Source organism: Apteryx rowi, unplaced genomic scaffold (assembly GCF_003343035.1).
Source record: "Apteryx rowi isolate R43461 unplaced genomic scaffold, aptRow1 scaffold_266, whole genome shotgun sequence".
Classification (NCBI taxonomy): Eukaryota; Metazoa; Chordata; class Aves; order Apterygiformes; family Apterygidae; genus Apteryx; species Apteryx rowi.
In genome coordinates, this window is record NW_020449041.1 from 235,288 (window position 1) to 259,426 (window position 24,139).

Genomic DNA, 24,139 nt, shown 5'->3' on the forward strand with positions numbered 1-24,139 from the left:
CTTCTCCAGGCAGCTTAAGGGAAAGTAGAGGTACCTCATCACATACCCTGTCTGCATGCAAGTTGCATGTCTACTTTTCCGTCATAATCCACAGAGATTCCTCTTGCAACGAGCACCCAAACCTGGTCACGTGAACTGATCTCCAGACACTGTGGGCTTATTGACCAGATTTCCCTTGACTATAATGGAAGTTTAGGCAACTCACTCAGATGTACACAGCAATGCGCCAGTCAACCAAACTTAAACAGCTCAACCCCAGCCTAAGTGTCATTATACCCATCTCCGAGCTGGGGGAATCCTGCCCTTCTCCTAGATGTTTGTAATTTACCCCAAAATACACACCATGTTAAGAGCAGAGGTGGATAAAGAAGCTGCCTACTCACAGGACCACATCACAGTCCTGTACTCTTCTAGGGTCAACGCGAAGCTTAAATGTAGATGCTTACAGGGATTAGTTGCATCTCCACAGGCAGGCAGACATCCAGCTCTGACTTAGGCACCCAGCTTCCTTTGATTTCTTTGGAAACAAAGCTCAAAATACAAGGTGAAAAAGATCTCGAGTGACAGCCTGTACTCCCTACACCTATCCATGCTGGTCCTGCCTGCTTCATGAATAAAAGCATCTTCCACATGTCATGCTTCCAAACCATTCAGGATAGACAAAATTGCAGCAACTCTCTTATTTTTAATAAGTTTAATTGGACAATTTGCCATTTCAGTGGCTACAAAAGCCTTGTTTACAGTCTCTTGTTACACACTGTCACATTAAAAATAGTGGTATTAGCAGCTTTTCAACCTGTGAAAAAATCAAAAAGCAGTCTCAGGATGCAACCCTTATCTCTGTTTCCCCCCCGTGAGGGTCTGCAAATAGCATTTCTTGTTCAGTATGCTGGAATCCAAGTCGTTGTCCACACCTGTTAGGTCAAAAGCAGAAGTAACCTGGCAATATTTCCATACACATCTGCATAAAAGAGAGATGTCTCATTTGTTGTCTTGCCTCCCCTTTTCCCTTACGCCCTTTGCTTGAATTGCTTGTCAACTGCCAAGCTACTTTAGGGCTCAGAATTGTTCCAAGTTTCAGACAAATTCAATAGAGCCTTTTACCTCTGCCTAAGAATAGCAAACAACATTTTACTCTTGCCTGACATTTCTACCAATATAGAAACAAATGAGTAAGTAACCCACTTCTGACATTTGGTGCAGAAATGCTTTTCTGCATTTGATTCATTGCTGTGCAAAGCGTAGTGCAAGATTGTTCTCTGGCAAATACCTCTGTCATTTACAAATACACACTAAAAAGCTAGCAAATCCAAAAAGAGGTTTGTGTAACTGAAATGCAGAAACTTTCTGCAATAGTCATTTTATATGTGAAAGTGCAGAAGAACCTATTTTTTAACTGCCTACCTTAAGACACATTAGTTATAGTTAGGAATTTCTAATGTAAATAATAGTTAATGATCTGAGTTAACAGAAACATTGTGACGACCAGCAAGGATTTTGATCTAGTAGAGCTTGTCCTCCCATCTGTTTTCACGCATACTTTGGTAGGGAAAGATGATGCTTTCTGCTTCTTCGGCCCCCAGTTGTTCTTTACCTCACTGAACACTAAGCACATCATCACTAACTGCATACACTGAAACCAAGAAAATACTCTCTCTGCTCCTGAAGAAGTCATAAAAGCCCAGTGGGCACTTTGAACAAACTGATGCCAGGTGTTCAGTCAGGATTTCCAAGAGTCTAACAGTATTTTTATTTTTTATCCTTGGCTGGCTCTGGCCCTAGCCTTGAGATTCCCAGTATAGACAGTGGAAATCAGGAAACAAACTTCAGTGCAATCTTTCAAAACCCACTGTATCCTAGAAAGTGCAAACATGCACCTTCTGGGAACTGAGTTTACCCAGACTATTTTAAGCATCAGGAAGGGAGATGAGAGTAATACTCTTTCCATTCAAAAAGCTCTCAGCTGGTCTACGCAAGTCAGCACCATATCCTGTGCCTAGGCGAGCCGATGTCTGCAGGGTTCCTATTTACTGTCCAGCTGTAGCCATCGGGGACGTTAGAGCCTGAATCACTTCTCTGACAAACAAATATTCTGCATTCAGAGAGGATACATATGAACATCACCAGCACAACTCCACTGAACACTGCAAACAGTTATGCAGAGTAACCGTCATCGTGTATCCTCAGTGAACGGCTCTGCACATCTCGGGTATATTCCCACTGCAGGCTGCTAGGGAAGGGTTAGGCATGGTAGAAGGCCATGGGGATCCCCTACAGATATCTACGGAAAAGAGGAATCTGTTTGAAATCTAAGTCGCTAGCATTTCTTCCCTGACCCACCCTACCATGAAAACTTTAGTATCCCCAATGATTAAGTATTTATCTGCCTACCAGATCTGCAAATACCTGATGGCAACAAGGACAACAACATAAGCAACATCCTGTGTTTGGGTTTGTTTTTTGTTTTTTGTTTTTTTTTKGGGGGGGGAATTAATAAGTAATTTTATATGTATAATATATAATATGCATAATATACATATTGCACACACCAGGCTTCCCATCTCTCCCTACATAGCCAACATCCTTTTTATTCCCTGTTTCATCATCTGACAGCTGTTTTTTACAATTCATTCTGAAATAGAGGCTGTCTTATAACCGAGAAGCTTCTCCCACAGAACACAGCTACCACATTGAGGATTGCAAGACAATAAGAAYGCTGTACAGCACACTCACCGTATTTGCAATAGCAAGTTCAGCTTTACTGACATATCAAGGGAACGCTGAGAGAACAAAGGTTTTTAACTTCAATTTTTGTTTCTTTCACATTAAAAAAAAAAAAAAAAGCCTTTCTGCATTCTTTTAACATGTGAGAAAAAGAAGAGGCAAGGTAAATGACAGGAAAATTCTTCCTGACAGCTGCTAAAACGAATACCCACCTTTCATTGTTACATGGTGTGCCTTTTCTTTAGATTTGGAAGACTTTACAAAGGAAGCAAGACCTTGTCTAAACTTGAAAGTAAATTCAGGATACAGCAGTGTGCAAGCTTAAAATGCAATATACATTCCTACATAATTCTACACGTGAACACACAATGCAGGATAAGAGTGCCTTGTTCGACTTATTCCAAGCTGAGAACAGGTTATACTAAAATTGGAACATGCCCCTGTTATTCTGCAATAAGAGTTTCCATAATGCATCTATTCAGAAACAGCCATCCCTATGCAATTATTCTGGAATAACTCCAAATGCAGATATGCCTTAATACGTTGTTTATCCCTATTTTATAGATAGGGGTTTTTTTTCCTTAAGAGAGAAACTCCACACACTACTAAGCACAGTCAGATAGAGAACTACAGTTGTCCCAGTAGCCTAAGGCCCAAACTGTGTAACTCTAGGCTTTGTCATTGCTCGTAGCTTCATTACCTACATGTCATGTGTCTGCGAACACATGCAAAAATTTGGTCCTTCAGAAGCTAGCCTCAACTCTGTATTTATATTACCCTCTGAGTAGCATGGTTGAGCATCTCTTGCCAGGCAGAGTCAAACTGACGTTTGTCATCCTCCAGCAGCCTCTGCTCAGCAAGCGAAATGGTCTCCTTCGCAGCGCGCAGCACTTCAGTAGCCCTCTGGAAATCCTGAGTCGCTCTCTGAGCTTCCAGCTGTGCCTGAAAAAGAAAAGTCAGGATTAAAGACAAAGGAACCCTCAGTCATGTTTAAAAGATCTATCACACTAATCCAGGGACTTTAAAAACACCCACTCCGCATTACTGTTTCCCAACCTTTTGCTTAACAGTGACGTGTATCTCCTCACTGGATTAACTATTGCCAAGCCAGCAGTTCACACTCAAACAGGACATTTGTAAAGAACCGTCTCATGGTGCTCATACCCAAAAACGCACTGCTGATGACCTACAAATAAGCATTTGGCTGAGAGAGAAATACCTTATGATGCAGGTTTAATCACTGGGAAACAAAACGGATGCAAAACGAGCAAACGCAATAGCAAACTTGTGGCACGTCATGAATACACCAAGAATGGCACTCCCTCCGCTTAATGTCAGGGAGAATTTTTAGCTGGTGCACCATTAATCACGCTGAAGAACTGTTTTGGAAGTATTACATTGCTATGAAGCATAACCACAGTTTTCCAAGGCGGCGGCTCCCGGTTCCTCCCATGTTCCTGCACCTTGCTAGGCCTGGGACAGAAAAGCACAGCAAGCTGTCAGGACAGAGAAGCAAAGGTAACCGGGAGGTTGCAATGCACTACAACATGGATGTGGGTCCTGCTATGTCCTTTGGAAGCTGCTACTTTATTTTGACAAAAGACAACCACACCTATTTTGAACAGTCATTTAAGACAAGTCACTGGTACTAAAGTGTAATGCTGCAGGTGTTGGGTGTTCTTTCTGTTTATCTGCTTTTTAAAGTAAGATTAAAGATGTCTTCTCTGTTGTAGTTACCACTGAATTATCAGAGATTTTAAAATTCAGACTTTCAAACCTGCAGGTTTCATGTTATTTTCCTCTATCAGAAATTTTTAATTGAAGCCTTTGTAGTCATTTGCTATTTTTTAACTAAATCAGCTGATAACTACGACTCCAGAGCCCTTTTTAGGGTACCACACAGAAATACATTGTTTACCTGAAAGACAAAATCTTGTCCTGATCTTTTATACACCAAATTTTTAAATGTGTCACAGATTTCTACTTAAAAGAGGAAAAGTGGGTTTTGAGCTATTCTGCACTGAATGAAAACCCTTCAAATGCAGGCTTCATATTCAATTAATTGAACGTCCAGCATGGGTGAAGACAGTTTTCAGCTACACTTCAACAATTTTTTAAATGAAATGATCCAGTTTGCACCTACTGGAAATGTCAGCTTTGACCAGACATGACTGACAGAGCAAAATAATGCAAATTCACACGTCATGATATATGGCGGAGGAGTCTGAGGCTGAAACAGAGGAAAGGCCTCTGGAGTACAGAGCACAAAATTTAGGAAGGTGAAATCTTTTATTCCAGGAAGAGGTTTGAATGAAGAGGTGGTCACTCAGGAAGTGGCCAAAAATCTCTGATCTAGAACATGAAATAAGCAGAACAGCAGCACATTTTGCAAACAGCTGGTGGCAACATATCCTCAGCACCAGCTGCACCAAATACCTTCGCACTTCAGATACCACAGTTGCTTGTAAAGGTAATGAAAAAACCCTGTTCCCCCTGTTGTGTGTGTGCGCGCATGTGTAACCACCTAATTTAAACACAAGCCTCAAAAGGAAATAAAGTGTGCCAAGTTTCCCTCACAGCGTCCACAAATAACAGCAACTTCTTCTTATTTCCCTCCTCTTATCACACAAAGAGGTATTTCATGCCAAAGCGACTGTGGAAAATATGTCAGAGGGCCTTCATCTATTAGCTGGAAAAAAAAAATCAAAATCAGAACAATAAGAGTAGTAATCTCCTTGCAGCCAAGCTCCTTGATGCACTTCCTCTGAAGCGAGCAGTGGTGTTTTGCGCAGGAGAGAAATTCATTGAACCATGCTCTTCTCTGTCTTCAGTCAGCTTCCACCTCACAGCCCTGCCTAAAATATCCTTTAAGAGCCAGAACATTAAAGTGCTAATTTCCATGTAGGACTGCATATATCAAAGCAGTACAGTGTATTGGGCCAATATTAGTGGAATAAGCAGCATTTAATACCATCATCCTATTGCAAATAAATTTGTTGTTAATACAGCCTGCTAGAAAGTCTAAATAAAATCAAACCTCCCCACTACTCCATTCATCAGCCGCTCATTTCAAATGAACTGATGCATTTTATACGTTCAGACACGCCTGACTAATAAATATTTTAATTTAATCACTAATTAACCTGACTCACAGTACCCACCAAGCATGGCCAGGCCTTCTGAGGATCTTTTAAACAGGGCTGAGTTAAGCTTTCAACAAAGGACAGAGCAGCATAAATCTTGGTCCCCAAAATACCCTCCACTGTTTACTGAAAATTCACAACCCTCTTCCTCCAGTAACTTTGATCTATGTTAGTAAAGGGGTCAAATGAAAAGAAAAGACAAAACTTTTCCATAAAAATAGGTTGAGATAGGTTACAAAAAAAAAAAAAAAATCCAGTAGTGGCTTGCACCATGCATTACAGAAGGGTGCTGAGGATGCAGGGAGGAAGAAATGGGGACTAGACAGGACCGATTTTCAGGACAGACCCTGCAGGAGGGAGAGCCAGGTCCCTGGCTCACACAGTAACTTGCGGGCAAGAAGGCTTTCAGAGGCCAGACCCGGCCAGGTACCAGCTTCCTGGCCCTCCTGCTGCGGGAGGGGGCCTGTCCGTGCCGGTGGCTCCCTACAGCAGGAGGACGGATCGGCAACACACGCTCCTGGCACAGGCAGAGCCACATCGGCATCTCTCAGCTTTCGACACCTCCAGCAAAACCAGACCCCTGCGGCACCATGAGCACTGCCAGCAGAAGTACTGTTTGCTCACCATAATTGCATCTGCACTGCAAAGTTTCTGTTGGCACAGACACCCAGGTCAGGGATCAACACATCTAAGCCAGCTAGAGTCTGCAGAGCAATAGAGGCCGAGTTACTAAATCCCCAAGGAAAACAACATTTATCAGGAGCTTGCAGAACCAGCAGCTGTTTGGATGAAGCCTCTAAAGCACAACTGGCTGTACTGCAAGAAAACGCTCTCTGCGATAAGCAATCCAGATGCTAAATTCACAGTTCTGCCAGACTTCTAGTTCTTTGGTATCTCCAGCACCTGGACTTCTAGGATGTCGACAGCCAAAGCTGTAAACAGGCAGACCCATCATTCTGGCCATACTCACTTTCATGCCCCATAACTGTATGGGAAAGTGGAAAACTCAAAACAAAAACTACCTAGATACTCTCAGCTGTATTTGTTGAATGCTACTCTGTAACGGCAGTTTGAAAACACAGCTCTGGAATGCAAAATGACTTTTGGTTTAGGCAAAGGAGTTAGTTCAGATAACAATTTAGCTTCAACAGTTATCTGAAGTCAGTCAACAGCCTTTTATTTTAAACAATTCACTGAAAGCCAGGAAAAGAAAAAAAATGGTTCTGTCAATGTGAAAAAGGATACTCAAACACTTTTTAGTGCAGTTACTCAATAATTAGCGTTTATTTAAAACTCCCTCCAGCACACATAAGTCATTCTGCAACGTTACCGACAGAGTCCTCTCATGCTCACAGGCTCAAGCCTGCAAATCGCTCCGTTTGATGGAAGAGGCAGCAGCCATGTTCTTCATTTGCTTTTCACACTCGAGGGTAACAACAGCAGCTCACGTCCTCCTGCAACCTCCCGACGTTACAGATGACTTTCATTGTTTTAGGCAGTGGTTATTTCTCTCTCAGAAGACCAGAATTCAACTGAAAGGCTGAAACCAGGTTGTTTTGCTTTCAAGCCCAAACTGGTGTTTGAGTCAGGAGAGGGGCAGCATGAGGGAAAAATGTATCAGTGATCAAGACAAAAAGCTCCTAGGGAGGTCGGAGGCAAGTGGGATGTCAGCTTTCTGCCTGCCAGCCACATAGCTGGTGCTTGATGGAGTTTATCCAGTGAGCATCCCTTATTGAAAAGGAGGAAGCCTCGACACCTTGAGAATCGGGGAACCTGCGCTCCAGCCGCCACRGGGATCCAGAGCAAGTCACGCAGCTCTCGTGCCTGATCCTCAGCACTTGACACCAGGGAACTGACCCCAGTATCTTAGCCACTGCAGACCCTTCCCCTATTAGTAGAAAAGGCAAAATAGGACCCTTTGAGAAACGCAGTTAAGCAGCCACCCAGGTTTCAGCTAAGGAGAATCCCACTGCCACAGGAGTCTCAGCTACACGCTGTTCGCACAGAGCACCAACACTTTGTGCTGCTGGTTCCATCCCTCCTCTGCACCCCAATGCTCTGCAAAAGATCTGCTTCAAACACATCTCCCACAACACTAAATCTCTTCCCTTCAAAAGGAGCACACCTAAGAGCCCTACTCTGCCCATGCAAGKTGTCCTCCCCAGCTCTCCCCATGGCTAAGAGCGTTTTTTTTTCTGACACTATCTGCTCTGCACTTTTCCACAGAGACCTTCTCCTCTCGCTGGCTCACCTCCCACTGATCTCCTCAGCTTCAGCTCACCCAAGCCCAAACTCCCCAGCCAGGTCCCAAAGACTCTGAGGTGACACGCAGAGCGGCGCTCACAGAAGCAAATGGCTGTTGTGACGTTACCTATAGGGTGATTTTTTAATAAATAATGCTGTAAAATTAAAGGCATATTGCTAATGTATTGATGAAATTAGCTCAGTCCTGACGAATCCCTTTTGGGAAAAAAAAGCTGCACCCTCACGGGCAATTCTCTGCCCAGTCTACACAGAGCCTTGCACACAAGGGAACCGTGCCCAACAGCTGCATGGTGCTTGCAGCTAATGATAGGAAGCAAGCAAGTCTACAACTGTGATAAAAACACAGAAAGCCAGGCTGGAGCAAGGAGACAGAAGAAAAAAAAAAAAGTGCCTATTTTGTTAATTTATTTATAGTCATTCTCCCAGAATCGACAGCATCATATGTCACATATTTTAGGGCCAACCCAGACACATCCTCTTGTCCATTTCCAAAGCAGAAAACCCTGTGCGCTTCTCTTTAATTATGAAGTACAATATTCTGCTTAATCCACATAGCTTTTATTGCCCCAATTACCCTTGCAGTCAGAGCACTTGCCCAACTGGATTTTTTCCGTCCTTCAATGTGTAGCTTGAATTTTCTGTATTAACATCAACTAAGACGTACATTCCTCTTCCTCACTTCACAAAATCTCCAATTTTTGTTTCTGCCCACCAAGTTATACACGACTGCGCAACACCACTCATACCGAACCACAGCAAAACTAGCTATAGCATTCCTCCAAGGTTAGCTGACATCTAAAAAAACCTCCCAGCAGCCACTGCCCAGTCTCTGATCTCTGAACACATTTGCMTGCAGCTGACATCTTAACCCTGGTGCCAAAAACAGGCACAGCGGGAGCGCTTTGTGGGACGAGGCTGCTACAGAACTTCTCCCCTCAGCCAATCTTCTTTTCTGGAGGCCCAAACCACAAGCGCTGGTACATTCATGAGAAGGGCATCGCTAACACAGCTGGCAAATTACCCATTTGATATGGCAGTCTGCAAAGCTTGGGTATTTTCAAGTATTTAAAAAATGGCTTCTCATTTAGAATGAGCCAGGTGAACTTATCTCACCCCCTACGGCCAATGCATACAATCATTTTAGTTCAGTATTTCTGTTTATTATTAGCTATTGTCTATTTACTAGCTTTTGCTAATAAAAGGTATTAATGATTTCTGTTTATAAAATCACTGAAAGCTGGAGCATGAAGGGAACACAGCTGCCAGTCAGAGTAAGGCACCAGCAAGTCACGTGCTGGCCAAAGGCCTTTGCTCTAAAAGGCTCTTGTTTGTTAATATGAAACCAGTGCCTCCCTTGCTCATTAATCTTTAAAACAATAGTTTAACTGCTACCAGCAAGGACTGACTTGCTTACTACCAAATAGATAATGATTAACTGGCTCCCAGTTAGACTCTTCAGGAGCATATACACTTCAGATGTTTTCATTCTGGCTCTCTCTCATTCATTTAATAACACTACACAGTCAAGGCGCTATGTACAGTACAAAAGGGAACATGTTTTAAAGCAGGAACTTTCCTACAACAGCTTCCTACCAGAGCTGCCATAACCTGTTTTCGCAGCACTGTCTTTGGGATCTCTATAGCTGACTGCAATGTCCTGCACGGGCTTCTTGTGCAGACGAGGACAGCAGGACCATGACTCCTCTTCTAGGGCAAACTTGTCCTGCTCGCCACTGCGCTGGGTTCAGTCATGCAGACACCTACAAGGTGAAGGCAATAAGCACTCATTGCAGCATTTACAGTAACTACCACTAAGCACTGCTATTTTGGCTCCAGTTTTCCTCAGTCTGCTTCACTGCAGCTGGCAGCAGTAACAAGCAGAGCACCCCACACGTCAACACAGGGGCCCAAAACATTCAGTATCTTAACAACAACCTCGATACTGACACAGCTGCATCCTCAGCACACCTGCAGATTATACTAAGTTAGAGGAGGTGGTTGGAAAGGCAAATGGCAGAGCATCAATCCAGAGAGACCTCATGAAACTTGACTGGCCCAACAGAAACCTCGTGAGGTTCAAGAAGGAGAAGTGCAGCTTCCTGCACCTGAGGTGGAATAACCCATGATCAGTGCAGGCAGGAAGTTCAGCCCTGCCAAAAAGGACCTCCATGTTACAGTGGCTGCTGGGATGATACAGTTGACAGTGTGCTCTTTGTGAATAAGGCAAACCATGTCCTGGGCTACCCAGAGGACTATGGCCAGCAGACCACAAGAATGTATCATTCCCCACTACTCTGTGCTGGTGAGGCTGCCCATCAAATACTGCATCTAGTTTTGGGTCCCCCAGTTCAAGAGGGATGTCAAGACACTGTAGCAGGTCCAGGGGAGATCTACCAAAATGGTCAGGGGCCGATAACGCATGACCTACAAGGAGGGCTGAGGGATATAGGCTTGTTTAGTCTAGACAGGAGGAGGCTAAGGGTGATCTAATAGCTCCAAGCTAAAATTTGAAGGGGACCTGCAAAGAGGAGAGAGTCAAACACTTCTCAGCAGTGCTGGATGGTACCACACAGGGCAACAACCACAGACTGCAGCTTGGAGGCTCAGATTGCACTTTAAGAAAATCGGTTCTGCTAGGGGGGCAGCGCAACTACCCAGAGAGGTTATAAGTTTCCGTGCCTGGAGGTTAAGACCTGGCAAAGTGATCGTAACAGCTCTGCTTTGAGCAGGAGATTGGATCAGATGACCTCCAGAGGTCATCTCGGCAACCAGCATTTCCATGAAGGGCGGGAAGAAGTATTGCATTTCAAAAGACAGACATGCTCTGTTTTCAAGAACATTTCTAAGAAAAAGCACTGCCACATGTTCTTGAAGCCAGATCCTATCCAAATGCCATAAATCTTATTTCTCCACATTTTTTTCTTACAGTTTCTCAAAAAAGGAACACAATTACAAAAAATTTACCCTGATGCTGAGGATGTTTTCCTAGATTCTCAGATCCACACATTCATTTTCTCAAATAATCAGAATAACAACTTTTTTCAAAAGGAATATCTTTCCTGACCTTCCTTTCCCCTCTCCCTACAAACTAAAAACCCATAGCCAAACCAGACTGACAGTTAGTCAAATGACAAAAACCCCTTCTTGCTGTAGGCCATGTACAGATGTTTATCAACAACTTATAAAATCCAGAGCCTCTGTAGTGACCTCATTTTGACAGATCTATGAGACTTTGTGGGCTATATGTTAATCTGTGATGACTGTCTGCATAACTGACAGTAAATGCAGTCTTGTTTAGTAGTAAACGCAGTAAATGCAGTCTCTCTCAAGAGTCTGTAACACCCTTGTACTATTTCAGCTGTTTATTGAAAAGCTATAAAATTGTACAGAGGTTAAAATTTGCCTTTTCAAAAGCAGATCTGAAGATTTTTATTTGGGTGGAGGAGGGGAAGAGGAGGGTGGATAAGTCTTGCTAAAGCTTTTTGGAGCACAAACCATTTCCTCCCTGCTGCATAACTAACGAAATGCTTGTGGAATACAGTGACCAGATGTCCCTTAGTCTCTGCTTTTGATCAGATATCTTGCTCTTGTGCTAGGCTTTTTGGTCCCGTTCATGCACCCACCCCTCTTCTTTTAAAAGCTTAATTGTTACAGAACTGAGCTGACTCCTGGCTCTGAGCCTGTTTATTTTCCTGGTAAGCCTGTTGTCTATAAACAGGCCTAGGAAATCAGAGTTGACCTACAAAGCATGCTCTGACAGACATCTAACTCCGTGTCTAACCCTTCTAAGTCAAAAAGCACACAGAGAAGCAAGCAGCAAGTATCAGTGACATGAACTAATTCTGTACCCTAATGTTAGGTGATACGTATAACCTCCCTAGGACAGGATCATTATACTCAAGTGCCCTTTTCCAAGCACATACCAGAAGCCGTTCTCAGAGATAAAAGGTTCAGGGCTTAACCAGGCGTTAACTTCATTAGCTGCTTCTGTTACCAGCATACAGATGGCTGGTTGGTCTCAAAGCCACAAAATCCTACCTCCTGTCTTTAGGAGCTATGGAAGGAAAAAAGAAGGAGGGGGGAAAAAAAACCCAAACCTTCCAAGCATGCAATTTCCTTAAACACTGTTAAGGCCAATCCTGACCTGGACCAAAACAATCACCTGCCAGTCTCTCTCTGTTCTCCGGTGGCTCCCGTCTAGGCTTGACATTGGGACCTTGCTAAACAAGGGCAAGAACATGATCTCTGACCCTCTTCCAGTAAGCAATAAGCTATCAAAGCCTACTGTCCCCACGGAGCACTCAGACATTCAAAACCTACTGGATTTCTCTCTATTTTTAATTGGTCTAGCTCCAGCTCTCCCACCTCACTGCAGTATGGAGGGGACACTCTTTGGGGCACAGATGACATGTCTTATATAACACGTCTTACACCAAGCCCTTTGGCCTGCCCTCGTTATTTGAGAGGTTGTCCAAAGATGCCGGTCTGCCTGGCCTGACTCACCCTCTTTAATGAGTCTAGGGCACCAGAATATGCCAGATTGTTCACACTAATGCCGGCCAGAGACAGCCTTCTTGGGCTCTCGTTGCCATCTGCTTGGTAGTCGTGCAATTGTTTGTAGGCAAAATTATAAAGCTGCTGCCTTCTGGAGGAATGGATCATAGAACGTGTCCAACTTTTTTCTCCAAGGGAAAATATCTTACTAAGAGAGAAAAAACATTGAGACAAACCCCCCCAAATGTTCACCTGCATCCTGAAGGCTTAGGCAGTGACTCAGTGAGTCTAGCGTTTACAGCTGGTTTCTAGGTTTATGGAGACTGTATGTGCTCATCTGCACCTGGCAGCAGCCTTCTTCGCTGAAATCAAATATAGAAGCAAGGGACAAACACCCAGAAACACATGCTGCAAGATTTAAGTAGCCTGCCTTAGTGGATTTTGCTCTCTAATTATTCAAGATGATAAATGTTCAGCAAACCAGGAGATGCCCTGGATCATTGTCTCACCTAACGGCCACCAAAGCAGCAGATGTTTGTCCATAAAGGTTTCCAGGGGGTTGGCAGCCCGGTTCTGAAAGCACGCCTTGCACACAGATACTAACGTATGCAAAGAGAAAACGCATGGGTAGGGGTTTTGTTCTCCTGGGTGATGGGCTGTTCTGAACACATTCCCCCAGTCCCCGAAAACCTCACACCTGCTGGTGACAGCCCTGTCCTACCAGCATGGACACTGTCTGGAAGAAGGGCTCGGGCTGACCTTGTGCCTCTCAGACAGCATGCTGACAGGTACTTTTAAAACAATTTATTGTTTATTTTATATACAATAAAATGCTTTTAATAAAAGGTAATTTTCAGGGGTGCTCAGACAACTCCTGAGGGACCATGTACTATTTCTGAGGGATCCACTGAAGACAATTAGGCAAAGCAAGCCTATTATTCACATGTGCTACTGGGAGGTGTGCAACTCCATTTGGAAAAATTTTAAGGATCAATAGATTAAAGAAAAAGGTCAGGGACAGTGTCCTGGACAAACAAATGGATAAGGACAAATAATTAATTCCTTGAAGGAACAAGTCTAGATAGCAGCAGGGACAGAAGGAATTTCAATTCCACTTCACAGCAATAAAATTCTCCTGTAAGAACCAACCATCAGCACCCTTTACTAGGTGAAAAACAATCAGAAGCAGACATAGGTAAAAAAGAAGGCCTTTTCTTCCACATCCCAGCAGTGAATTTATCTTCCATGTAATGGCAGACTTTAAGTTTACTGCAATTAAGAAAAAGATTTTCTTACAGAAGCTAAAATGGGTCAGTATAGGGCCATTCTCACACCCGCTACACAAAAGTGAGACTCTTCAGATTTTTTTTTCCAGGAGGATAATCTTGTCTTTCCAGAAACAGATGAGCGCTCATAAATTCATACTGTTATACCAGAAGTCATAACAAAACACTCCCAGAAGGCAGTAACCAACATCCATATCAGACTTGCTTTGACAGCAGTCCCTAACATGGACATTTATTATTTCATAATAAACTCCCACCTACTTAGACCACTGTACACAAAGATTGGGGTGGTTGAACATTTCCCAAAGGTTGCAAGACTTGTGCTGCCTTCAGCAGTCCTAACTGGGCAATTACCATGCAAAGCAGGTACATGGTATCTCATCATGATCTTATGTTACCCAGGCTCAAATGCTGGTTACTATTTTTAACATTAGTGTGTCTATAGCTTACAATGTCTTGAAAGAGCCCTTAATAGTGGCCAGAAAAGATGGGGAGTGGGAAAGGTGAGAGAGAAAAAAGCAAGGAGGGGCAATAATGACCTCATTGTACTATTTGCAATTATTGGGGAGGAGAGTGAACCACTAGCTAGCTTTCTATTGCTACCATTCAGAATAGCTCAGATGGATGGATGAAAGCTTTGAGGTTTGGGAAAAATGGGAGAAAAGGAGAAAAAAAATTAAGAAAATATTTCATCTCTTCTACAGAAATCCTTCAAAACACCTAAATGAAAACATATTTTTCCCTCTACCTCTGGAAAGAGAGACAGAAGGGAGAAGGATCTCTAATTTACAGTGCACAGATAACAAACTTAAGTAATGGAGCCCTCCAAGGCATGTCTTTTATTAATGATGAGAAGACCAATTACAGCTTTTGCATCAATGGCTTACACAAACTAATCCATCAACAGAACAGTACACTCACATAAAATGGAAAGGCAAGATGTATAAATATCATCCCAAAATAGCTAGACCTCTTCACTGGCACAGAAAGCACAGGAGGAGACGGGGCAATCTAAGTTTTAGAGATGACACATGCTCACAAAATTTATCAATACAGATATTTCACTCATGAAGTGGCTGAAAATTACATCCTACTTCCAAAGGTGCCAAGGCATTTAGAATATACTATTTGGAGATAGGATTTGATGGCTACAGATGCCACCAAGTCTGTGGAAAATATAAGTAACAGAGCACAAAATGCAAGTCTGGGGCAGGTAAGGATTTTTTTCAGTTCATCTGTGAAGTACCAGCTGCCGATGTTCCCAAAGGCAGGGCAGATTCCGAGGCTGCTTGGGATTAAGATGGCAGAAACCTGCCAGTCACACTGACCTACTATCCTGCATTAGCAGGGCTGACGGAAAGACAGACACATTCAGGAGCTTTCCTTCACAGATCTGATCTTCAGCATAACTTTCCAAATCTCACCAGGCAACATCTGTTATCTTCTCAGCACTTTAAGAACAGCTAATCTGAACCACTCACACACCACACTGCTCAACCAGCTGACAGAGCCAGAGAACAAACGTAAAATAGGGGTCTGAAATTTTAAGTAAATAAATAACAGCAAGAATAAATCAGCCACACAAAGCTCAGCTGGTTGATCCAGTGAAGTCTCCCTGACCTCCCTGCTTCCTAGGCATCATCACATCTTTTGCCTGCAGGAAAATGCAGCAGAACTGTAATGAGAGACTTAAAATACATTTTTCAGGCTTTGAGCATTCAAGCAGAGCAAGAACACACCGAGTGCAGGCTGCGTCCAGCAGCGAGGACATGCTGAGCCGGGTGTACCTGAACCCAGGGCAGAGACTCCTACATGCTACGTACAGGGTTTCAATCACAACTGAGCAAACATTACAAGAGAGTGCAAGAGGTACTTCATCAAATTTAGAGCATGGCAAAACATTTTCTTTACCTAACCCAAAGTACATCCTGCTTTAGAAATAAACATTGTGAAACTCACTATATTCCCTGGTGGAAAACCATGAGGTGACTCCCCACCCTCAATAACAACAAAAATACTGATGTCAGATTCCCTCGTTTGGCTTAGTTCTTCCACAGATTGGTGCCTGGTCCCACAGCCAAATACGCACCATATGAGAAGGAAGATGAATATACTGAAAATGCCCCTCGGGATCACAGCAATGGGAACTCCACATTTCACAAGAGGAGTAACGTCACATCGACACAGTTTCCCCAAGATTTAATCGTGTGTTTTATAACAAAAATGAAATGGTCAGTGGGAAGAAGGGGGTTCACATCTAGAGYAGGTCCACAGGGAACAGAAAGGGGAAAAGGAGACATAAAACTTCCCAGGCTATCAGGGACAAGCCACAGCCTCCTCCAGCACACTCCATCCTTCCAGGCACTTCTCCTCACACAGCTCACCTGCATGGTCACCCCACCTTCCTACACTAAACCAGAAACCGTTACCTCCTCTTCCCTCATGCTACTATGGAGCGTCCACAATAGCTACCAGGGCAACTCCAGTACAGCATCTTCCTTACAAAGGCCAAACATCAGCATAGGCAGACCACAAATAACAGAACCAATACTGCCAGCTTAGACTGGTTACCGCAACTGGCCGGAGGAGTAATGTCCATACAGAATACCTTCTGCTGGCTCCCCTACCACAAACACGCAGAAATGCTCTTAGCAGCCTATGGCAGTCATTGTCCCTCTCTTAACATGAGTTGTTCTCATTTGACAAAAGGGCCACTCTTGTGCACATCACTTACTACTTCCTCTGTGTGCGAGATGAACAAATTGTAAGAGAAAGTAGAATTACGGTCCATTAGCAGCAGTGCTGGACAGATGATTGCTGCCACTACTTACAGTGATAATGTACCACTGTAGACTATGGCCACAGAAAGCAGTCATGCATTTTAGTTTTGCTTTGATTGTTGTTGTTTTTTCTTAAACTGTTGGAAGGATTTGTAGGTTGATCAAAGTCAATTTTTAAATCTTTGTGTCCTTTTTTCGAAAATATGACTCTAACAGATTATTTTTTGGTTTCTAAACAGTTAACCAGAAGCACTCCTTCAACCAGAAGAGGTCAGTTGGTTGTTCTACTGCAACTGTGCCAACAATTTTGCTTTTTACTAACTTCATGGCAAGCTGCCAAACAGGAATATAAGTCTGTCACAGTTCTGCTGACATTTAAATTTTGCTTCTCAAATTCCCCCTCCCTCCACCTTTTTGCCAAGATAAGCTTACTAGATAATACGAATCAGTCTTAACTCCTTGTTGTCTTAAATATGAGCATCAGGGCTTCAATTCACAAAACCGGGATGAAAAAGAGATTCCCTATGACATGGCTACCTCCAATACACCAACGGGTAACGCATCCGGTATCTAGGAACTGGAGGGTAAGACCTGGATATTCAGTACTGTTGGATCTGGACCCAGGAGCTGTCACCCCACACTCAGCACTGCCCTCTTGCTGCAGCCAGGCCAGCTGGTGCCKTGATTCAATTAGCTCTTGCTTGCTGAGCACACTTGGATGGGAAACTTGGGTGCTGCAGAAAGCAATGCTGGCAAGACAACACTTTCCAGTTCCTAATTAACTTTTAGGGGTGATTGGCAGTTTTAAACCTTCAAGTTATAAGAATTTTAAAAGCCTTTGTTTTCTGAAAGTGCCAGGCTATCTACTGTCTGTAGAGACACACTTCTTGCAGATATCTCAAGCTGAACACTTAGAAACTGAGATGCAATGGCCATTTCGGAAAGTTTCGTTCATTTATAGGCACTGCAATCCCGTCCTCTGCAAAGAATGGTATCGATCCCATCTGCTGAGGAAGAGACTTCCCACTAGGTAATTGCGCTCTTATCTGCTTACATCCTTCCCACTTACAGCATCAAGTGGCTGAGTTACTCCTCAGTTCCTGTTCTGCAGGATTACAGAAGCTTTTTGTCCTGATTCACTTCGGAAATAAGGTTTGTGGAGTCACTTGATTCAGGATTCACTTGACAACTTTTAAATGGCTAAACAACTAAAGACTAGATGTCTAAATTCCCTTTGTATTTAATGAAGACAGATAGGCATTTCAGAAGCCTGTTCAAGTGCACCTACCTCTCACCACTGATTACACTCAGTGATTAAGTGCCTAAATGATTAGTTTAGACTAGACTCTAAACTTTTTGGTAGGCAGTAAACCTAATCAAGGTGAATCCGATATACCCACCTTGGTCTATAGGTGTCCATTATTAACTTGACTCCACCTGCCAAGTCCAACCAAAATCCACATTTGAGAGAGGAAATGATTGCTCAGTGATAACTGGGTTCCCCCAAGTTTCATGAAGACAGGCAGAATGGAGCCCAGGGCTTGACTATCTGCTAGTTCACCCTCAATGATTCTTCATCCTGTCAGCTGATTCCTTCAAACAGATGTAGCAATGCAATATAAAATATTATATGAGTGAAAGTTTATTAGAAAGGGGGGTGGTGGGGAGAAAGCAGGGGTGCGTACAGCTCTGCATACAAAGCTATAATGAACTGGATATGTCAGCTGAACTTGCGGAACAGAATTGACTTGTCAGTCAACTGCGTTTCATCTCAGGTATGCCTAGACTTCAGCAAGGAAGAAACCGTTGTACGTACTGATTCCAGTATGTTTTTCCACACCTTTTGAGACAGAAGGGTGCTGCTTAAGAAAGTATGCCAGCAACAAGAAAAGAAGAATTAGCTGTAAAGCTGAACCAAAAAAGGTGACCCACAAGGAAGCAGAACACGCCTACCCTTCAATATATTGTGCTCTGAACACTTGCTACAGACAGGTCCCTTAGTGAGAGATGCATATAGATATGACCTAGCATAGGTCTTTCATCTCTTCTTGCCTGAAGCAAGTCTACCGATACTCTTTTGTAAGAGCTAGACAAGAAGAAAAAGAAAAATCTACGATTTGGAACAAAAACATGTCCCTGCCAAACTTAGTACTAAAGCAAAGCATCCAGCCCTACCCCCAATCTGAGCCAGTACTGGGGACTAAAATGAAACTCCTCACTCTGCAACAAGAGCTCACTAATAGGAGCTACAGCTTAATCAAAAGCAACACTCCTAAGGCTTTTCTTCTGCTTAGATTCATTACAGGGGCATGAATTTTTATACTTGTCAGGGTGGGGGTAGGGGACACGTTTTTAATCAGATTATTTTCAGCAGAAGCAAAGCAAAAAAGGCCTGTCTTCCTGTTCAGTTAGTTCCTGTGTTCACAAGTGATGGCACATGGATAACAGTGTTTTAATGCCCCCTTTCACCCAGTGACCCCAAAGCACTTTTACTTCCCTTAATGAACTCAGCTTCACAGTAGCTTGACAGCTCTGTTTTAGATGGGAACTGAGAGAGAAATGAAATAGTCTAACTAGGCCATGCAGCAACACAAATTGACTCTTAACAGCATGAAAAGTTATGCAACAGGCCACACTTGCTTTTGCACAGCATCCTGTCCCAGAGCATGTTATCGCTAGGGAGGTACCACTTCTCCCAAACTCAATCACCTGCTCAGACACTATCACACAGGAACTTTCCGGCCCCAACTCCACTAAATGCTAAGTCAGCAGTGGCTAAAGGCCCTCCTTACCTCAGAGGCTCAAGACCTACATTGCTGTTTACATTATTATTTTCTTGTAACTTCACCCTTCTTCCCCATTACCTTTGGGCAAGAAATAAATAAATAAAGTAATAGAAACACTGGAAGGTTGATCATCACAACACTTAGAGCCTGAATCACCTTCTGGGTTATGGCTGCAACATCCTCATTGCTTGTGCACACACACACTCCCCAGCTATATGCTCAGTTTCTTCCACTCCAGATGAGCATTACGGCATAAATTAAAGAACAATATGAAAAGAGGATATGCCAAATGCAAAAAAAAATCTTGCAGGAGAAACACATGAACATCTGATTAAACAACCAATTCAGATCAATATGCTCCAGAATAGTAAGATCCCCCTACCAACGAGAAGAAAGGCCCACTGGAATAACAAATGATGAATCACAACGACAAAGTCATCTTGGCAGAAGCTACGTGAAGTCTGTGGGGGACACAAACTACATAAAATCTATGGAGGCAGCATGAGTATTAGCCTGCTCTCAACTTCAGCCTCAGCAACAGCTGAATATTAATGTTTTGGTGCTAACAGACAGCATCCCAGTTCCCTGTGCCATCACTGTAGAGCACAAAGCACTCAAATCCTAATGCTAAGGGACCATTGCTCTGTTACAGTGAAGTTCCATCCCAAGATAGGCTCAGCTGAAATTCTCTTGGCATACGTTACATAAACAAGATACTACAGCACTCTTGCATGGGAGAACTAATTTGTTCCAAGTTCATGTTCTCCTGCCAATGTAGGATTGCACAAGATGAAGATAAGGGTGAGGGCTCAAGACCTTAAAGCCTCCCCAAGGAAGTACTTGACTTGAGGACCAGGTTTTTGCTGACCATGCATCAGCAAAACGACATTTTAGTGGATTTTATCGTAATAGATGAAACAAATATTTCCAGAAAAAAAATCATGCCAGTGCCATCTGAAGACTGACTCACTACAGCTTGCATCAGAGAACTCACCCTACAACTGGTATCTTGAACGCAAGTAACTCAAGAGGACACTGACATTTCTGCCAAGCTAGATGTCATTAGTTAGGCAGTTCTTCATTCCCAGGCGACCTCAGTCTGTAGTTCATATTTTTATTTCCCTTTAGTGAGAACAAAAGAAGATAAAAAAACCCTTCCCTTTTCTACAAGCACAGTCAAGCATTTTTTCCCCCTTTTTTTCTTTAATTCAAACTATTTTAAGCACAGAGAACCTGTCTCTATGTTTTCAGAAATGGCCTAATGGCTCTAAAATATTTTTATAGACAGAAGGTGGAGGACAATCTTTGCAAGCAAGATGTTTTTACAAAACTGAATGGAAAGATATCAAGCTATTCCCATTTTGTTACAATTTTAGGAATCCACATGTGAAAGAAGATGTCAGGAGGGCACCAAAACATATCAGTATTCTGATATATTCATCTAGTTTCATATTTCCCCTCCCCTCCTGTTTATACAGGAAGTTTGCTCCCAATTAGACTCAACTTTTCTAAACTAAATTAAGACTAAAAACTTTTGGGGCAGATACTTTACTGATGACTGGTATCAGTCCTTGCAATCTCCTGGCTCTCCAGACAGATGCTCTATTCATTGTCCTTCAACAGCAACATTCCTCTGGGCCTTAATTTTGTATTTCAAGATTTTATTAGGCAAAGAGCCAAAAGGGAAGCCAGAAACTATCTTCTAGCTCTGTTTGTAGGGCAGATACAAAGAGGGAGACCTGGTTCCATGACTCAGTCTATAACAGAAAATGGAGAGAAGTCAAATGAACAGTTAGAAGGGGGATTTACCTCCTTCCAAAAAAAGAGGAATGCTATCAAGGAATTAAAAGAAATTTGATGCATAGTAAATTAGCAGATCTGGGTCAAGTAGCATTTAAAACCTAGCTAAAAGAATGAATTGGGGGGGAAAAATACGGTTCTCTAACAAGTCCAATATGAGAGTAATGATTCTGCAGATCTAAGGACATGAGGTAGTTTGGTTTTTTGCCTTTTTTTTTTTTTTTTTTTTAAGTGTTCCCCTTTGATCCGGCTGTTTAATGTGTTTTTGAAAATAAGAACTTCAGCAGAACACAAACATCAACTCTTCTCTTGCAAAACACCTTGGAACCAGTACGACTGAATGGATGTCAGAGGCAGCAAAGACACAAGAATAAAAATTCCACCTTCAGGACATAATCTGCTGCCAACTTCAGGACAGAGGACAAAGTTCACTGCTCTTTGTGCCTGATGTTACACACCTCAAAGCGCTCTGATTTTTGTTACTTCAGAGTGTGCTTTTCTACCATTGACTTTTCCAAGAATAACTCCCAAAGCCCTACGTAGTCTGTCTCTTACACAGGTATTTACAGTAAGAGAAGTACAAGACCATACTTGAGGCATTTTTTTTTTTACATTGTTCATATTGTGTCAATTTGTGCAATAGATTCCTTGATCTTATTTTGTCCCCAACTTCCTCTCTTTCCTACATGACTTCTGGTTTGTCTCCACCATAAACTCTGTGAGCAGGAATTGTTTCTGGAGCAGTTACACATGAACAATAAATGCTATTCTTGTTGTACTTGGATGTGGAGCTTACCTGTTTGCTATCCTGTTTCTAGTCTGGAAGATTAAGTCTAATAACCAAATAACCCTAATAACCCAAATATCATCCCCAGTAACTGAGGCAAGGGCTCAAAAATAATGCCATTCAATTTAAAGAATCAACAGGGTCACATGCTTTCCAGTATGGCACGTCCCGTCAACCAAACTCCTGCTTTATCACTTTTCAAAACAATGAAGCTTGCCCTCATGCCTTTCCTGTGCCTTGTTCTGAGGATATATTCTCTTCTCTTCCCTTTTCTCTTGCCCAGTGAGTTTATTTTCTGCATCCTGGCACATACCTACACTGCTTCTCTCCTCCCTCAAACCCAGCCCCTACCTTTTTTAATACATGAAACCTTCCTCATATAATTTGTATAGATTTCACACATGCTGCACCAGCTCTTTTCCACTCTCCTGTTGCACAAAATCGCATCCTAGTTACCCAGCCACAGATGACAACCCAGCCATCCTTCCAGCTGAGCATGAAAGCAGAAGCTCTAGCCAACTTTTCCCCTGCTTCCTCCCTCCCTGCCTTCAGAGCATTTAGAAAGTAGCACCCAAGAACAGCCTCTCCCTTGGAGAAAAAATAAAAAACCTCAGAAACCAGCAGAACCCATCGCAGACACCAAGTAGAAGCACTGCCTAAGTCACCACACATTCAAGTCTCAGCTAGTTTTTCCTAAGGAGAGAAGCAGCCTGACACTTCACAAGCTTTCTTGCTTTCTCTACAGCCAGTAGATCCCACCCCTACTTCCTCCCCTCATCCTCCCCTGCCTTAGCCACACAGGGCCTTCTTTCCAACAGAGCAACAGTTTTAGGTGCCTATCAATGCTCAGGTTCGCTTTGGTGGTTGGGGCAAGGCAGGTAAGGTCCAGATGACAGAACTTGGTTTCTCCCAATACCAACACACTTTATAGTCACGTTTAGCACATTCCTGCCCAAACACAACAAAATCAGCACCGAGCTCTGGAGGTTACACCAGGTCTGCTCCATTTCAACCCCTTTCTCAGCAGCTTCCAGCTGCAGCCATTAGCAGCTCAGCATTTTGCTTTGTCAAGAAGATAAAGCAGATACCCAAACTCTACAATATGTTTTCAAGCAATTACAACTGTTGCTAGCAAAGAACAGGGCTCGGAAAGGCCATTATTAATGAGGGAGAACAGCACAAGTCTTTTGCTGCTGAATGGATTATGCCTGCCTGTGGCTGCTCCTGGACTGAAGAACACGTGCAGCTGTGGCTGGGAAGAAACAGATTTTGCTAGATTCACATGGCTGATATGCAGCTCAAGACATATACCAGTGTCAGCCAAATGCCTACACTTAAGACTTTATTAATAGCCCAAAAGCAATGCAACCAGTATATGCTATCCAGCTACCAGCATAAGCTTATAAGGCAGAAAGTTCTCACCTGCTTGGCCACCCTCCGAGCTTCCCAGTAAGGTTTGGAGTCTTCTACAGCTTTTCCAATCTTCTTTACCAGCTCATCCAGTTTTACCGTGGCTTCAACAAGCACCGAGCGAAACTTCTGGCGTGCATCCTTCAAAATGTTGGGGAGTAGGGGAAAGGAGAGAAAGGACAAAGAAGGATTAGAGCTTTAAAACTGCTAATTCTCCTAGTTTGTTCCTATCCGCACATTGCTCTTTAGATTCAGACACAAGCCAACACATTCAAAACAGTTACTGTTACTTGGATTAAGCCAGAACTCTTCAGTAAAGGTAATAACAGGGACCCAGAACTGCATCTGAAAACTAGCATGCTGTATGTCGAATCTTTGTCTTCCAGAGGCAGTTTTTATACAAAGGCTGCAATAGCCTGTGCTAGATGTCACCACTGGCAGGGTTTCTCAGAGAGTTCAGAAAATGACTCAGTGGAAGGCGGACAGCAACATAACAAGTTCTGAAAGGGAGTTAAGAGGCAAAGACACCTCCTCTACTGTGTTGTCCTGTAGCTCAGGATGGTTCAGGAGCATGGATAACACCTTCAGAGGGTCCGAGTTTGTCCTTACCCGTTCCAGAGGACACTTCTCAGAAGTCTCCCAGAACCTGCTCTGACAATTTAGA

The 24,139-nt window shown here is 43.1% G+C and overlaps 1 protein-coding gene across 4 annotated transcripts in view; it reads right to left on the bottom strand.

Annotated features, from left to right (window-relative positions):
* The window catches only part of SH3BP5 (SH3 domain binding protein 5), a 50,713-nt gene that overhangs the window by 14,359 nt on the left and 12,215 nt on the right, over positions 1 to 24,139 (bottom strand). For 2 of the 4 annotated variants that reach the window (XM_026067990.1, XM_026067993.1), the window contains 2 exons: positions 23,488 to 23,616; positions 3,502 to 3,666 (listed from right to left, as the gene is read on the bottom strand). In XM_026067990.1, coding sequence (XP_025923775.1) covers positions 3,502 to 3,666; positions 23,488 to 23,616 — 294 coding nt within the window. Of the gene's footprint in view, positions 1 to 3,501; positions 3,667 to 9,725; positions 9,893 to 23,487; positions 23,617 to 24,139 lie in introns of those variants that run through there. The other 2 variants (XM_026067992.1, XM_026067994.1) reach the window with 2 other exon arrangements.